At 35.4% G+C, this 17,733-nt stretch overlaps 4 protein-coding genes across 4 annotated transcripts in view; 2 read left to right on the forward strand and 2 right to left on the reverse strand.

The window, feature by feature from the left end:
• LOC105123120 (uncharacterized) overlaps positions 1-1,487 on the forward strand; it is a 2,702-nt gene extending 1,215 nt beyond the window's left edge. The window contains exon 2 of the mRNA XM_011022617.1: positions 254-1,487. Coding sequence (XP_011020919.1) covers positions 294-1,262 — 969 coding nt within the window. The 5' untranslated portion in view covers positions 254-293 and the 3' untranslated portion in view covers positions 1,263-1,487. The remainder of the gene's footprint in view (positions 1-253) is intronic.
• A 3,763-nt stretch (positions 1,488-5,250) lies between these two features.
• Positions 5,251-6,388, forward strand: LOC105123121 (transcription elongation factor). The gene has a single exon (XM_011022618.1). The coding sequence runs from the start codon at positions 5,382-5,384 to the stop codon at positions 5,961-5,963; it is 582 nt and encodes a 193-aa protein (XP_011020920.1). The 5' UTR covers positions 5,251-5,381; the 3' UTR covers positions 5,964-6,388.
• A 1,174-nt stretch (positions 6,389-7,562) lies between these two features.
• LOC105123122 (pentatricopeptide repeat-containing protein DOT4, chloroplastic-like) lies at positions 7,563-10,263 on the reverse strand. The gene has a single exon (XM_011022619.1). The coding sequence runs from the start codon at positions 9,821-9,823 to the stop codon at positions 7,823-7,825; it is 2,001 nt and encodes a 666-aa protein (XP_011020921.1). The 5' UTR covers positions 9,824-10,263; the 3' UTR covers positions 7,563-7,822.
• A 5,566-nt stretch (positions 10,264-15,829) lies between these two features.
• On the reverse strand, positions 15,830-17,274 carry LOC105123123 (uncharacterized). Its single transcript, XM_011022620.1, has one exon. The coding sequence runs from the start codon at positions 16,852-16,854 to the stop codon at positions 16,039-16,041; it is 816 nt and encodes a 271-aa protein (XP_011020922.1). The 5' UTR covers positions 16,855-17,274; the 3' UTR covers positions 15,830-16,038.
• Between the last annotated feature and the right edge of the window lie 459 nt (positions 17,275-17,733).

The raw sequence follows: 17,733 nt of genomic DNA on the forward strand, positions 1-17,733 counted from the left end.
CGAAAAAAAAAAAAACAAACCCAGCTATTGAAAACTCAGGTAATTTTTCTTCCCTTATATATATATATATATATATATATATATATATATTATTTGACTGTACGTTGAGTCAAAGTGGACCCATCAAATAACGTGTATTATAGACACTTTGGACTTTGGAGACTGGGTTGAAATTTTCACCCTTGTTCCCGAAGCTAACTTATTTTTTTGTTAAAAGGAAGCTTCCTTTCACGTTGTCTTGAAACTTTGAAAGGGCTCACAAGAGCTCGATAAAGAAGAAAGCAGAACATATTATGGAGGGGATCTCTCTACAATTGAAAGTAATTTCCTGCAGAGATCTCAAAACCTTCAATTTCTTCCAAAAGCTCTCAGTCTTTGTTGCCGTCTCCATTTTTATTGATGAGCCAAAGAAGAATGAACAACGGCGAAAAAAGACGGCAGTGGACTTTCTTTATGGTGTATTGAAGAGGAACGAGAAGCAACAACAACGTCTGCAGCGGCAAAAGACACCTCCGAATACTTTCAACGATGAAGAAAAGAAGAACGAACAGCAACAACTTCTGCAGCGGCAAGAGACACCAGTGGACAGAGAAGGAGGTAGCAACCCTACATGGAACCATATGATGCAGTTTAATCTCAATACCCCTTCGCTTCCTGATTACGGTGATCATCTCTTTTTCAAATTTGAATTGCGCTGCAAAGGTTCCATCTTTGGTAACAAAACTATTGGGGAGGTTTGTGTTCCATTCAAGGATTTGAATGAGGAGTTCAACGGCAGTGTCAGGTTTGTGAGCTATCAGGTTCGAAATAGCGATGGGAGGCCTAATGGTGTCCTGAATTTTTCCTATGAGGTGAACGGGAAGGTCAAGAGGAATGAAGATGATGGTCCAAGAGTTGATTTGCCTCCAGGAATTCGTTTCTCATCACCTAAAAAAGTCCATTATCCATCCTTGGAAGTCGATGTTAAGTCGACGAAAGCATGCTTATATCCTTCCCTGGATGATATCAGCTTCAGCTCTCCTTCGCCAGGAACCGGGTTTCCTTCTACGGAGTTGTGTTATCCAGTAGAGGCATGTTATACTATGCCTCCGCCAGCCTTTCCTTTACAGCTTCCTGTGGGTCACAGAGTGTATCAGCTTCAATATCCATCACCATTGACACAGTCTCCAGGTTCACATTGCTACACAACAAAGACAACCGAGCATGGTTGCGGTCTTCGTGGGCATTCTGGAGGTTGGGCAATTAGGGATGTTAATGTATAGCTAGTTAGGTTAGTGTTAGAGAGAATGTTGATGTTGATATTCTTCAATAGCAGGCTGGTGCCTGATGTAATTTCATTTGTGTAAGAAACATTCCACTCTGCCAGGTAGTTAGGGACATGAGTTCTAATTGTTGCTACGCTAGACACGTTACCTACACACTGCTCATGTCTCGTTGATCAGTTCGTACTTGATATCAAAGGAAATGCTAGCTCTCTTTTCTCTCCATTTCCTTTTTGTGCAGAGCACTAAAATTTGCTTTCATGTCACAAACAACAATCCTGGATTGCTACTTATTTGGTGATTCTTCACCATGGCTTGAAGCTTTTGAAAATAAAATCTAGTTCAAATCTTCTGATGCAAGATTGAGAGAACTCAAGCTGCCCAAGTCATGAGACTTGAATTAATTAAACATGAATACAGACTCTCAGATTTGACCAGACCCAGAGGGGCTACTGGCTATCAGGGGGTCCCCTAATCATCAACCATGAAAATTTGGAGATAGAAGTCAACTCAAGTGTGATGTTCTATCTCTTATTGTTGACTGCTTGTATACAATGTATATTGCATGAACTTGGACTAGTTCCAACAGGAATATGACGGCAGAATCTTTGACAGGAAATACCAATCATCATTGCATTTAGTATGAGACTTTGATGGCAGAAGCACTGCAATTTGTTGGACCAAAACTCAATGCCCATAAGCGTTGTATCTCTGCAAGAGGACAGCTTTAACTTGCCTTCTACACATGATTGGAGCAGTAAAGCAGGCTCTTCTTGCTGGATTAATTAGAAACAGGACTTTGGCAGTTCCATTCTATTTTCCCCATTTAATTTTTTTCAGTTATCTGCCGTTCCCTTGTTTATAGAGAACAACTTGATGAAAAAACTGGATTAATGTTTTTTCATCAAGTTGATCTCCATATGACATCACTGACGAGACAGAGCAACGGTGAAGAAACATAAGTCAGCACAATCTTGAAATATAAAAATCTATGGAGAACAACTTGATGAAAAAAAAGGAAAAAAACCACAGCTCTTATCATATCTCCTCTGTGTCCATCGTTTTCCCTGTTTCCCTCAAAACAATGGGAATGGAAATTTGACCTGTTTTTGTTCAAGGAATATACAAATAAATAGATTTTGTTTCCTCTGTACACGCCAAACAAATTGGATTTCAATCCTAGAATCATATTACACATATGCTGAATCAAGGGCTGAGGGCTAGGGTCGCAGCGCAGCTCTTAAAGTGGTTGACACAGCTTAATCAGTTGACTTCTCAACATAAATTTTATCATTCCACATTTGATCCTTGCTTCAATAATATTTAAACCTGGCCGGTTGAAGATTCGAGTTCTAGATTTTAACTGAATTATAGAGTTAATTTTTTCAAATTAAAATGATGTCATTTTTTTTTTAGAAAAGGATATTAAATTGCACTGAATCTTGTCAAGTCAATCATGTTATCTTGGATTTTTTTTTTTTTTAACTTAGCTCGGTTTCAATCTCAAATCAACAGGATCTCAGATCAACTCATCGAACTGAATTTCAAAACTATACTCACTCCAGTCATTTCCGTGAATTCATTTTTTAAAAGAGGCAAAATAGTAAAATAAGACATTTGATTTTATGTCAAGAGACGTTCATTAACAATATGGCACAAGGCCGATGTACAAATGGGCTTACATGCTCAAAACACTTCTGGACTCACCGAATCTATTTAACGAAAGTCCCAACAAAGGATTTATGTTAATCGATCAAGTACCAGCCCAAAAGCAGCCCCGGACGGAATGTTTCTCACCGACTACCTCCTAGTTTTGTACATTATATTCAGAACTAGATTCTCATGGGTATTGATTAACGCTTGCATCAAAGGAAAAATGGCAGGTTTGCTACGAGTCAGAGGCATTTATGAGTTATGGCTGAGACACTGTGTAAATGATAAAACTATTCAGAAGTTACAAGTTCGAACCCTTTCGATTTGATAGCTTTACAAAAAGAAATAGCTGAGAAGCATATTTTCCATGGGGTTCTGAGGTGCCAAAACCGTGTCAAACAGCTAGTTCCAATCGAAAGAATTTAAATTAAAGCATCTAAAAGTAGTTAAAGCAACTGCATTCCCTTGTTTTTGTATTCATTTGCTAGACACTTCACCACCTTCAACTTTTCAAAGAACAAAGTAAATACAGCGCAACCTCAACTTGCTTTTTCTGCGAGTGCCAGCCGAAAGTTTTCATGTTCTGGGTTCTTTTCCTTTACCAATAAAGTAATCGGAAAGTTCGCTGTTTCATTTTCTGTTCAAAATTCTTCTACGAAGCAACCACAGGCTAACCATGAAAAGGTCCGTTCTGCTCAGATGCACCGTTTACAGTACATCGATCCACCCCCCACCAGGAAAAAAAAAAAGGAGGGGGGGATATTGGGGGTCACGTTGCTTGGGAAGTATGATGCTTCCTTTTATCTTTAGGGAGTTGAGAGAACTTTCATGGAAGATTTCGTTGTGTTAGCTAGAGGATCTGAATATATTTTTATTCTTTTCTCTTGAAATATATTTTTTGAAAATGAGTATTAGCGGATTATAATATAAATGATAGGATATTACCAAACTTGAAAATGATTTTAATTTAACCCTCATTTAATTTATTGAAAATTAACTTCCTATCTTGCACTTAACATATTAAGTTACATCAAAATTAAAATGTTATGCCATATGTGTATTGATAGAGAAAATGAGAGAAATATTTATTTTATATAGACACCAAGAAAGAGAGAAGAAATAGTAAGAGAGATAATAAAAAATATATTTTTGAGATTAGGTGAAAATGTTCTTATTATTTCTTTAGAAGTCTAGATATGATTTTCCTTTTATTTTTATATTTGTATCTTTCCTCAAAATGAATTTATAAAATGAATATTAGTATGTAGTTACTTCTTGTTCTAATTTTTTTTTTTTGTGTGTGTATTCTTAAACTAAACATGCTTATTGTAGCTAGCCATCTATATCCTATTATTAGAATTTGGTCTGAGTCTCAATCTTGCTTTTCACCTAATACAATTGGGAAATAACACTGTAATTTATCACTTGTTAGGCTGTCATTTACATGATTCCTCTAAATTAAGAAAGGTTCCAGGCATCCGTAAGTCCCTAGTTTTTTGCTTTTTTGTTCCAAGTTCGTCCCCTGGTTTTGTTGTGCGGCAAAGTTGCAAAAATTCCTTTTCTTGTGTAACAAAGGCAAAAACAATGGCAGTTCGAGTAGCAAAGGTTTCCCTTCAAAAATGTCCAATGCCCATTTAGTTTTCTACAGCCCACGCCACATTGAACGATACGAAAAGCAACCTTTATCAAGGCTTCAACTGATATGTATCTCTGTGATCGTTTATGGCATGCACTTTGCAATTTGAATAGTACCAGGCTAATTTTTCACAGAAGTTTCGAATAAAGTTAATTTCTTCATCAATCAACAACTTCTCATAATTGCTGGTCCCTTGTGGAAATGTTACTTCCTTCAAAGGGAGTATCAATAATGGTGTCATGGGAGATAATTATAATACAAGAACTGCAGTGCTTCAACTTGTTTTATCAGCAACTTTTCACGAGCACCCCGACTTTCACCTACTAAAGGCCTTTCACTCCTTTTGTTGGTTAAAGATGCCGCCTTTGGCCATTGCTCCTGCAAAACTTGCATGGCTTTAACCCAGTCGTTTGGCATTGATCAGGAAAGGAATTCCACTACCTTTTGATTTGTAGGACTTGTTAATTACCACATTCCAATAATTGGTTTACGTACTAATTATAACCTCACGTATAGCAAGAGGATTTTATCACCCCTCCAGCCAATAGCCTTATGCCACTTGGTTGTGTGAGAGCAGATTGCTACCCCATGAAGCTTTCTTTTTCTCTGCATTTTATCACCCACCTTCACCCCACTCCCAAAAGCGCAAACCAAAAGCAGCTACCTTTTGTTTTCTATATAAACCACTTCATGTTTCTTTTGCATTCCTTCATGCTGAGCACTGCTTTTAAAAATCCTCTCTAATATAGTACCTCCTGAGTTTTTCTACGTCCTTTCAGCTTATCATTAGATCCAAACTTTTTAAGACGACTTTGAAAGAAATCAAGAAAATGAAGAACAAAGCTTCTGTTTTCTTGAAAAAGATAGTGTCGTTGTTGAGTTCTGTTACGAAGGCCAAGTCCTTGGCTATTAAGAGCAAGACAAGCGCACTCAAAACGCGCGCTATTATGCTCTCTTTGATGAGGAGCAAGAGGGTTTTGGTGGGTTCAATCTCTAACAAGATTCATAGGATTCTTAATCAGCCTGAAAAGGACAGCGAAGACGACGACAATGGGGACCAAAGCAGGGCCATAGTTCTCTACCGCAATGCGATGGCCAATGAGTCGCTTTCGAGTTGTTCACAAATGGCAGGCACTGGTGATGATCAAGCTAACAATCATTACTACTGTTATGATGATGATAAGTACCCGGATCTTACGCACTCGCTATTCGATGAAGATGACTTTGAAGATCCAGGTGGTTCTATCATTGATTTGGTGAAGAATTCCAAGGAAGATGGAGAAGATTTCAGCTTGGAAGATGAGATTGATCATGTTGCAGACTTGTTCATTATGAGGTTTCACAAGCAGATGCGTTTGCAGAAGCTGGAATCATTCAAGAGGAATCAAGAGATGCTTATGAGACGTGATTAATGGAAAATGAATGATCATATTCATAAGTACTACTGATGTTTAACTTGATGTTTTAAGAGCCATTTGCTCTTCTTCTTCTTCTTTTTTTCCCTTATTGCTGCTCAATTACTTGCTCTTTCAGCACAAACAAAGGATATGTACGCTAGCTGGAATTCAATAAAAATTTCTAATAGAAAATAGAAACTATAAAATGAAATGAAACTATGTTTAACTAATGGGCTAGGTTCTCAAGTATTTTGTTAGGAGAATCCGATTGTCTACAGAATATGCTCAATTTCCCAAGAATAATGATGTGATATATACATTATAGGCTTGGTGTTTTGAGCCCTAATATTGTAAATTGAGGAGAGAAAGAGAATCCAGGGTCACTGGCAGTGTACAATCTCTCTTCTTTGAATAAAGATGTATTAGACTTCTATGAACCAGATCTGATGTCTTAACTTTCTGACATTCTTTATCAACAGAAAAAATTCTGATATGTGGATGCATGCCATTTGCATTGATCACGGTACAAGTCTCGTCTTTTCTTCCATTTCACCGCACTGTTTTTCTTCTCCTTTTCTTCCGCGTCCAGTTTGTGGGTCTCTCAAAGTGAATCTGACAACAGCTGGTGACAGTACTGTATTTTTATGGGGATATGTATCTATCTCAAGTGCATTTTGTAGGACCCCTTTTCATGAAACAATTTCATTCCTTTCTCGAATTGTTCTTGATTGAAACTGAAACAGATTTAATCCTGGATGTAGATAAGGGGCTGGAGGAACTTCGGTATTGTTTTGGATTAATAGATAGCTGATTATATATTTTGTTATAATATCATAATCTTCATCAGCATCTTCAGCAGAAAATCCAGAATCTTCATCAACACTTTCAGCAGAAACTCCAGTGGCATGTTTGTTTCCTGATTATACTCTTGACAGTTTAATTGTACATTTATAAATACAATGAAAGACTACACGGCTAAGCAAGCCAACCGATTCAAAGATATCTCTTGCCTTTATTTCTATGTTGTTTCTGTTGTTTGAAGTTTTACATGGTATCAAAGTCACACATTCTATAAACTAATGCTTTTCATGCCATCCTTTCTAAAGCTTTCACATAAGTCAAATTGCCAACATTAACAACACCTCCATACCGAATCCTATTCTTCAACTATCTACCACAACTATCTCTGTTAAGATAGAAAATTACTATAATTATTTAATAAAAAATAATATAAATTTTATTGGAGAACTTCATCTAATAATTTAAATTATTAAATTGAATTGATTTTTTAATATGATATCAGAACTTTAATAATGCCTTGCTTCAGCTGCGGAGTAGAGAATGCAGTAGATCCACACGTTGGCTCATGGCCCTCCATTCGATTGACTGATATGCTTCAATTCAATGCTGGACTACATGGCTCCTTCAAACATGGAAGCGTAAAACCCTCTCTACTACCCCAGGCAATTTCATTTTCCACGCCTTTTCTCATCACATCCTTGGGAAACTGAGCGGAGATCTAGATTTCAGCGTCCTTTCTGTTAGCTTTCTCTCCTGAGGCTGTTCCACCTCTCAGCCCCTCTCTTTCAATCTTGAAGCTAACTGGACATTGAATAACTTGGTGAGATGAAACCCAAATAACAAATTAACAGGATGAAAAATCTAAATTTCAATATCAATTCACATGATTGTTTGCAAATTGACACAGGAGTCTCATTCTGTTTCAATCTGATTTTGCCAGTAACTTGGTTGTTTCTGCTTCTGTCTTTCAGGGAAGAAAAAAAAAAGGATTGCACAGGGACTATTAGAAGTAGAAATTCTGACCTCAGCAGTTTGATGACCTGGATACAAAAATCAAGATGTTGAAAACTGAATCACCAAAAATCTCTACATGAACAAAATCCATCCTTAAAATGATGGAAACAATTTGGGTCCTTTATTATGATTTCTCGCTCTAGTATCTTAGAAACAAGCTTTGTAGAATCATGGCATCCACGACACATACGGAGGTTCTTGGTGATGCGAATGGTTGCCCCGGGCTGTGTACAGATAAGCCCAAAAGAAAGCGCCAACATTTCGCTGTGCCCGATTTGAATGCACTCCCTCTCTTCATCCACGCCATGGAAGCTAGAACCTGAAGCAGGCCTCTGTGCTTCAGCATTCACTTTTTTCATCAAGCATTGCAACTCTGTATATATTCTCTCTGATCTTGGGTGGGAGATATCTCCAGTTCCAAACACGTGAACTTTATTTTGGAACTCTATCCAACTATAAGCTTTCTTAGGTTTCGAGCCCATGCTCATTATTGTTTCTCTCAATTTATCAACCATATCAACCAGATCCCATTTTCCATTATCTGAACACCAGTTGGACAGTAACACGTAGTTTTCAGCATCAAGAGGTTCCAAATCACAAAGCTGCTCAAAGACTTGCTTGCCTATATGTCGTCTATGGTGCATCCAGCACCCATCTAGCAGCGCTCTCAGCACCTCTGCATGCCTTTCAATGTGATGCTCCTCCATAAAGGCTCTTGCCTCATCAAAAAGGCAAGTACGAGCAAGAAGAGATACCATTAAAGCATAGTGTGTGATGTTAGGCTCCTTGATACAATTGAAGTACAACTTTCCTTCCTCAACCATGCCGGCTGCAGTGCAACAGTGTAGAACAGCTGCATACGTGAATTGATCAGCCTCTACTCTCTGGTCCTTCTCCATCCTGCAGAACAATTCTACTCCAAGCTCACCTTTCCCATGTAAGCTCAAGCCTAATATCATCACAGTCCATGAAATAACATCTCTCTTCTTCATTCTTTCAAAAACTTTTAAAGCATAATCAACAAATCCTGATTTGGCATACATGTCCATGGTAGCATTTTGAACGATAAGATTGTTGTCTGTTCCATTTCTAAGTGAGTATCCGTGAATCTCTTTCCCATTCTTATGAGCTACTGTTCTTGCACATGCTGGAAGAACACTAGAAACCGAAAGTGAGTCCGGTTTTATCCCATCCATATTCATCTTCCGAAACAGTTTCAGGGCCTCGTTAAATTCCCCCTTCTTCACATAGCCACATATGATTTCCGTCCACGATATAACATCTTTGGTTGTCATCTGATTAAAAAATCCCCTTGCATCTTCCATCCTTTCACAATCAACATGCATTTTCAGTATCGAATTGCTAACCAAAATGTCAGACTCCAATCCGAATTTCCTTGCCACATCATGAACCCTCCTTCCATGTTCCACTGATTTCAATAAGCCACAGGCCCCAGCAGCGGTTATTAACGCCACTGAATCAATCCGCGCATTCAACTCCACCATTTGATAAAACACATTGATTGCTAAATCAGGCTTATTTTCCATTAGGTACAGCTTAAGTATCATAGTCCAAGCAACAGAATTCCTTCTAGGAGATTTATCAAACAACCATTTTCCCGCTTCAATGCCATCAAGACGACCATAGATTTCAATCAACGCTGTAATAACATAATGTTCGTTGAAGAACCCAAGTTTAATAGCCTGCCCATGAAGCTGTTTGCCAAGAAACAGATCACCACAAATCCGAGACGCGGTCAAAACACGAGGAAGGGTGCGGCGATCAGGACAGGCACCACGCATCATCATGTGATGATAAATTGACAATGCACCACCCGGGTCTCTATTACTCAAATGAGTGTGAATAAGATTATTCCAAGCAAAAGTATCTGACAGTGGAGTTTCATCGAGCACTTTGTGGGTCAATGCTAACTCCCCAGGAAATCTCGCACTCACCCTTACATGTCTACTGTGACCGAGGGAACGCTTCCATTGTGAGGTGCAATTAGGTATTTCGGGTTTTAGAAAACTGGGCATCCGTGTTAATGAAAGAACATCCATACTTGTTGTGCTTAATAATATCAAACATAGAAGAGTCTATAAAATGAGGTCGACATTGTCAATTTTGAAACTTGAAGCTACTTGAAAATGAAGCTCTTGAACTGCAGCACTTACCAGCATTTGGGCAGTTGAGGGTTTGGTGGAATTTGGTTGGCTCCAGGTTGCTTGACCTTGTTAATGTGATAATAAGATGATAATTTTAAAGGGATCGGTCTTCGATTTCATCGGCGAAATGCAAGATTTGAGCTGCATTAGTATTTTTTATATCCCTGTTGTTGTGATGAAGACAAGAAAACTAAAAATATATCTAAATAAAATCGATTGACACGACCATGCCTTGTTCCCCACCCCCCATTGGACTGGAACCATGCCCTCTGGCGTTACAGACAGGACAGGAGAGGTTGCCAGTTTTTAAGAGGAAACTTCAACTCAGTCTGCTAAACTATACATGTGATTTCATGCGAATCCTAAATTCCTGAATTATACAATTTTATCCTTAATCTCGGCTCAGTGACGACAAATGAAGCATGTAAATCTTAATTATTATTATTTTCACTTTAATTACTAAACAAAAGTACTGCAAATTCATGTGAACAGTCATGCCATTTGTAATTATGACTTCATTTTTGCATCAATTGAGCGATACTAAGGTTGCCATGTACAGAAAATGTATTTTTTGTTTCCTAAATAAAAATCTTATTTGAATAGCATTAAATATAAAGAAAAGAACATAAATATTGAGCCATAAAAAAGTATGTGATGAACTATGGAAAATGTAGTTGAAAGTACAAGTCTTCTTTTCTTATAATTAGGATGATAAATTTTACCCTTTTTACCACTCTATCACCCAAATTTAGCTTATTGGAAGAGTATTTTGGTCATTATGTGAATAACAAATTGTGAATTAAGAATGACACAATTTAAAACAATTCCCTTAGCTAATTATATTCTGTAGAGAAAAAAAGGAGCAGTATTAGGTTTCGGTTGTGAATGAAAATGATCAACCTCATTGGAAAGAAAAAGGCAAAGAGAGAGTATTAAACTAAAAGAAATATGTTTTTTTCATGCTAAATAGAAGAAACTAGAACTTGACAAATGCCATTATTTTTTATTGTAATATATATATATATATATATATATATATATATATATATATATCAAGACGTTGTGAACATGTTTTATAAAAGAAAAAATAAAAACTCAACCATGAACCCAAAATCTAGTGAATTTTGCACATTATATTTTTAAGATATTGAGAAAATAATATATTAATATTAGATTGATTCAGGTTAACTATAACTAACTTTTAAAATTTATGATCAGAATTATGAGATAATAGTAACTTCATAAAAAGTAAATAAATAAAAATTAAGAAGTCCAATTCAAAGCAACCAAATATTAAATGATAAAAAAAATTAATTTAAAAAAGAATCTAAAAAAAACATCTCGAATAAATCCATGTAAACTTGTTAAACTATTAACCCAGGTCATGAGAATGAGATTACCACTTAAAAAACAAATAAAAAGAGTGAGATTACCGCTTAGAAAATAAATAAATAAAATACAAAGATCAATTCTCAACCAACCCATTGTCGAATAACGATATTGGATAAAAAAACAATTTTAAAAAGTAAAGAAAGAAAAATCTAAATCAACTCGGGTTAACTCATTAAACCTAGTTCGTGAGACAAGAATAATTCTATAGAAAATAAACTAAAAAAATTACGTTTATTTTTTTACAAAAAAAGCTAAGCAAAAAACACATTATTGAGACTTAGTCTTTTGCAAAATAATTTTATTGGTGCATGATTAAAAAAATAATTTCATTGATTTAATTTAAAAGAAATTAAAAAAACCATTTAAAAAAAGAATTGATGAGAGACCAACTTTAAACCATTTAAAAACCAAGGGCAGGCCTACTTGCCTATGCATTAAATTTGTTTCTTGCTTGATTCAGTAGGATCATCCGCCCAACCTTTTAAAAAAGCAAAAATAATGAAACGATTAAGTTGTTTGTAGAGGTAGACAACACATCAACTTTAGTTTTGTCGTCGACTACCTTGAGTGGTTAAAAACTTAACCCATTAATCTCTTGACTCTAAAAAACTCATTTCAGCCATTTTTTAACTAAAAAAAATACCTAATAGACATAAATAAACCTTTCCATAAGCCTAAATTAGCAAAACATTGATTCAAAAATCAAACCCGAAACTTAGGTTTTCGTGAGCAAAAATCTACAATCTCAAGCAAGATGAGGCTAATGAAAAACTTAGTGGAACTTCTCTCATAAAGTGAAACCTATCAACACCAGGATTGACTTTTTTCATGATTGGATTCGACACTAACCAAATTTTTTCTCTCTCTTCAACCAAAATCTAATGAATTTCTTTCTTCCTCTATCAAACCAAGGACCAGAAAATAAAAAAAATAAAGTTTTGGACTATAATTGAATTTTCTAAAACTAAAAGTTTAAGAACTAAACTAAACTATCAGTAAACTTTTAAATTGCTAAGCATTTTTACTTGCTATTTTAACTTTGGTCACCCATCTTTTAGCAAATAAGAAGTAATTAACCATCAATTTAATCATAAAGGGATTTAATTAAGGAGAAAAAAGTTTTGATGATCCAAATGAATAAAAACATTAATGCAGTAATTTATAGTAAATTATGAAAGAGGATACAATGCAATAATTTTTTAACTCTATCATAATAAAAAACAAAAAAAAAATAGTAAAATAACATGATATAGAAAATATTTTAAGAAATATCATAATTTAGTGAGTCGTAGATGATATTTGCGACCTACGAGAAAAACAAGAAAAGAAAAAAAGAAAGAAACCTTTTGAGATATATTAAAACTCTAATGACGACACAATCAGTACAGTTAGAAAGATCTCGATAAGACTAGTCCAGCAACACTAAGAATGGTTACCACTGGTGAACAAAGTGAGTCACACAAGCTAAAAAATGTTGGGGCTCACTTTTCTTTGAGTAGCTCGTTTATCGAGTATGGTTATTGTTGATAACTTTTCTTAATGTTATTACTTTTCATTGAACTCTTTTCAACAATACCAATTGTGTCTTTATCGAAACGTTTTAGTGTGTTTTTAGGGTCTCTTTATTATTATTGTTATTATTTACCTTTTCTTTCTCTTTTCCCCTTACAAATCACAAAGGACAGAGAAAAAACAAAGAAAGAAATAAATAAAAAGACTTCCAAGATGTATTGAAGTTTCGATGACGACACCACTAGTATTGTTGGAAAGATCTCGATATGCTAAATTCAATGACACCAAAAAAATCCATCAACGGTGATTAGAAGGAGTCACACAAGCTATCAAAAAACAATTGTGTCTTAACACCTTTGAACAACTGGTATGACTCACTTTATTTATTATTGATGATTTTTATTGGTTTTATTAGATTTATCTTATCAAGATCTTTACATCGATACCAATTATATTCTTATTGAAATTTAAGTCTCTCTTTAAGGCTCCTTTTTCTTTTCCTTGATTTTTCTCTTTTCCTTCTCTTATTCTTTTATTAAAAATTGTGTTAGCCTATTTTGCTATTAAAAAGGGTCATAAATATCATTTATTATTTTCTATTTATCTAAATATTTTTTGTATTGTATTATTTTAATAAAAAAATTTTACTTGCCAAAAAAAATCCACTTTTTATAATCTCGATATGCTAAATTCAACGACACCACTAGTATTGTTGGAAAGATCTCAATATTCTAAATTCAACAACACCACTAGTATTGTTGGAAAGATCTCGATATGCTAAATTCAACGACACCAAAAAAATCCATCAATGGTGATTAGAAGGAGTCACACAAGCTATCAAAAAACAATCGTGTCTTAATACCTTTGAACAACTGATATGACTCACTTTATTTATTATTGATGATTTTTATTGGTTTTATTATATTTATCTTATCAAGATCTTTACAACGATACCAATTATATTCTTATTGAAATTTAAGTCTCTCTTTAAGGCTCCTTTTTCTTTTCCTTGATTTTTCTCTTTTCCTTCTCTTATTCTTTTATTATAAATTGTGTTAGCTTATTTTGCTATTAAAAAGGGTCCTAAATATCATTTATTATTTTCTATTTGTCTAAATATTTTTTGTATTGTATTATTTAAAAAAAAAAAATTTACTTGCCAAAAAAAATCCACTTTTTATCGTAATTTAGCGACACATTTTAGTATTTTCTATAATATAATATAATAGTGCAGCGAAAGCGACAGAAAGCTATTTCAAATTCAACTAGTCAGTCAAAATTAATCAACTTTATCAGCCTCCATTAGGATGGCGTTAGCATCCATATCTTATTGGATTGTCTAATGTCTAGTACGTATTGTCGCACGACTCGTGGGATTCTTGAACCAGTCAAGAGATACACTGCTCAAGGTAAAAAATTATAACAAGACATTACCGAAGGATGCGTCCAAAAGGTTTTTCCTTGTGTAAGTGCAAGCTCTCTTTACACTGGTGTGTCTCCTCTCTAACATTAGCATCCACTCCATTTTTGTTTTGCCTCATCTTCTTCACCTGCTTCTATAAAAAAGAGAATTACCAACCTTTTTTTTCCACAAATATTCAACAGACAATCTTAAAGTAGAATTACTGCTTTGTATGACCTAACTTAATCTCAAGTGTCAAATTAGATTAAGGACAATATATGTTCAGCATTCATAAGAAATAAACAAAACGGGTTGAACAAATAGATCGATTGCTAGACCTAAATCGAAACAAACATGATAAAATTATGGATCCACGTGACTGAAATCATTTCACAGGTATAATGTTAATATATAAAAGTTCTACAAGACAGATCTGAGTAATCGCTGGATTAGGATGATGGGAAATCAATAATAGCCATAACACACCTGTAATCTCCTATGATTTACTAATTAGTTTTTGATAAAAATATTTTTTCTTAAACTTGTTTTGTTTTGATTTGTTTGATGTAGTTTAAATTTCGTTAAATTGGTTGGTAAAAAAAATAAAAGGGAGAAGAAATCTTGTTAGGCTATGTTCAAGAAAAAGGGTATATATATATATGAGCTAGCAATTACTAAATATATTAAAATAATTGGGGATAATTATGATTATATTATGTTTGTTTACTGTTATAGGGCATGAAATTTTATTTTATTTTCATTTAGAAAGCTTGACGACCCGATGAATTAAACTTTTTTCGGGGCAATATACGGGTCCAACGACAATGATATAGCCATGGTAATAAAAGCAGACAAGTTTGGAGGCGGTAAAGGCATAAACATGTTTGAACATGCACACGAAGGGCATGAAAATGAAATGGTATGGGTGGGTTTGGTTTGGACTTTGGAGTGGAAAGTGTAAAGCACGTGTAGACGTATTATCCCAATTCTCATGAATGGAAAATATTGGTGGGGGCTCCCAAAGTTAGGCATTGGTCTAAATTTAATATGTGAAGCCATACAGCAGACGCACGCAAGCAATTTGGCAGGCAGTACTAGCAGCATTTTCTTGTGCAAAATCTTAAAGATGGCTTTGTTTGACTGTTAGTTTGTTCTCTTCTCTATTTTAATTGGAAGATCAAAATTTGCTTACTTTATCTTGTCTGATGATCTTGTTCAAAGACCAGTCCACAGAACTGCCAACCCATATCAAGTTACATCCCATCCATTCACTGTAGATCAATTGGTATCCACCATTTGAATGTTTTATGTTTTATCTTTTGGGTCAAAACTCTTTAACTCATCATGTGCCAGGAGATATCATTGTCACTTTGTCTCTTTCCTTCTTTTCTTTCTTTACGTAGAACAGCAAATTGGCCGCCATTGATGCTTTGTTGGTTCGTTAAAAGAAATCATGAACTCTGTGGACAAACCACATGTACAAATGAGTCTGCTACTCTGCTTTCTTCCTTGCCATCATCAGCTTTTACTTTGTAATCTTTTCCGGCTAGTTTGTTTATATATGCTTCTGAGACATCGATACACTCACAGTAGAATGCAGTTAATTCCCTACATTATTAACCTAATGAGAAATTTTTTAAAGACAAAAGTGTACATAAAATATTCGAAGAGGGATTGAAACCCTTTTTCATTCAGTTTTTTAATCTGTATGGTCTCACTAATTATGTATCGCCAGTTTTACACAGTACATCAAGGGTGATGAAAGCCCCAGTAAAGAAAAAAGTGACCAAAACCAAATCTATGATCACTTTCTTGGCTTAATCTTGATCTTGGCCTTTAGAGAAGACTTGTTATGACTGGTAGATGTTGAGTGAAGGTGTTGTTCTGAGACTGATCTATGAGTACTCTTTTGTGTCACTTTAGACTGAGATTTCTTCCTCTTCATTCCAAAGGAGGAAGAAAGTCTTCTCTTTTCGTTCTCCTTTATTGTCTCCAACTTAGGTCTCCATTGGCGTGACCCGACAAGCTGCGTGTAATCTTTCTCCAACTGAGGAGTAGTGCAAACTCTACTCTTTGGTTTACAATTCCCTGAACTCTCATCTTCTTCACTCTCCTTTACTTTACCTTCCTCCATTAATTGTGATATAAAATCATCCGATACACGTATCCTCAAACACCCATTCGGAGATTTTTGAATATCAAAAGGTTGGCAAGTAGCAGCCTTTTTTAGAAACGCATTTCTTGAAGATGATGGTTGAGGCTGTAGTGAGGAGCTGGTAAAGGAAGCTATAGTGACAAAAGACAGTACAGATTGGAAGCAATCTTCGGGTAGAAGAAAGTACTTGTCGCCTAATTGAAGCTGGTCGTTCTCAGAGAGAGCTGGGATCTTTTGACCTATATAGAATGAATCTGAATGGCAAACCAGGTGTTTTGGAAACTCTACCATTAGCTCTGAGACATAGACTGGTCTGTCATAGATCTTCACTCGCCCATCTGATTTTATAAGCTTGATTGTACCTGCCGGTGGCTCAGACTGGAGTTGCAAGCATGATGTAGGATTGCCCATCAAATTATGAAAACACCATGGAATCATTTGTAGATTAAAAAACCTTATACCCATTTCTACACGAACCAACCGCTTCAAAGATAATAAAAATGGAGAGAGAGAGAGAGAGAGAGAGAGAGATTGTGTGCAGTATGATAATTAAAAAAAAAAATTGTTTCACATTTGGTTCATTAGTAGATGATGATTAAATAGTAATGAGAGAGGAGAAATGTTTCTTTTTTATTTCTACTTGCTTTCTTTTGCCTTTGTGAGCTGGAATATGCTGGGGTAACAAGCCATTAAAATGAGGAGGTGAGGATGACGAGAGTATTTTTATACAAGAAATTGGGTTTCTGAGAGAGAGGTATGAGGGCTCGAAGAAAGGGAAGGGTAGCTTGGTTTTTAGTGAGAGAGGCGTGAGACCGGGTATAGAATTTTATTTTTTCTTGGGTGCACTGTACTTTGCATATGTTGTGGTTGTGCTTGAAACTTTGACAACCAAAGTTTGACTGGATCTTCTTCTTCGTTTTTTTTTCCCATCACCTTCACCGAACGCCAATTGAGGCCAAAAGAAAGTTTTTGAAACTTAGATCCCGCCTTTTTCCACTAGGTTTTGCCTTGGCTGCTTCTATGATTTCTAATTTTATACTGGATAATAATCACACTATTTATTATTATTGTAATCACCATTGCATACTAGTTTGAAGTAGCTGATCATCTGTGACTCGAGAACGGCGACTTGCTTTTCTCACAAGATTTGAAGAAACCATAATTAATGTAGTGCAAGACAACTTGTGTTCGATGGTCTCGTACAAAGCAAAACTGGAATTCTGGTATTGCATTTTTGCACTTAATTATCGGTGCCATCTACGGAAAAACCAAAAGCATGGTCAATGGTCATAGCCTCATTAATTCACATCAGTCACCCTAATTTGCTTGCTTCTTAAATCGGTA

This window comes from Populus euphratica, unplaced genomic scaffold, assembly GCF_000495115.2.
Source record: "Populus euphratica unplaced genomic scaffold, PopEup_1.0 scaffold8.1, whole genome shotgun sequence".
NCBI classification, from domain to species: domain Eukaryota; kingdom Viridiplantae; phylum Streptophyta; class Magnoliopsida; order Malpighiales; family Salicaceae; genus Populus; species Populus euphratica.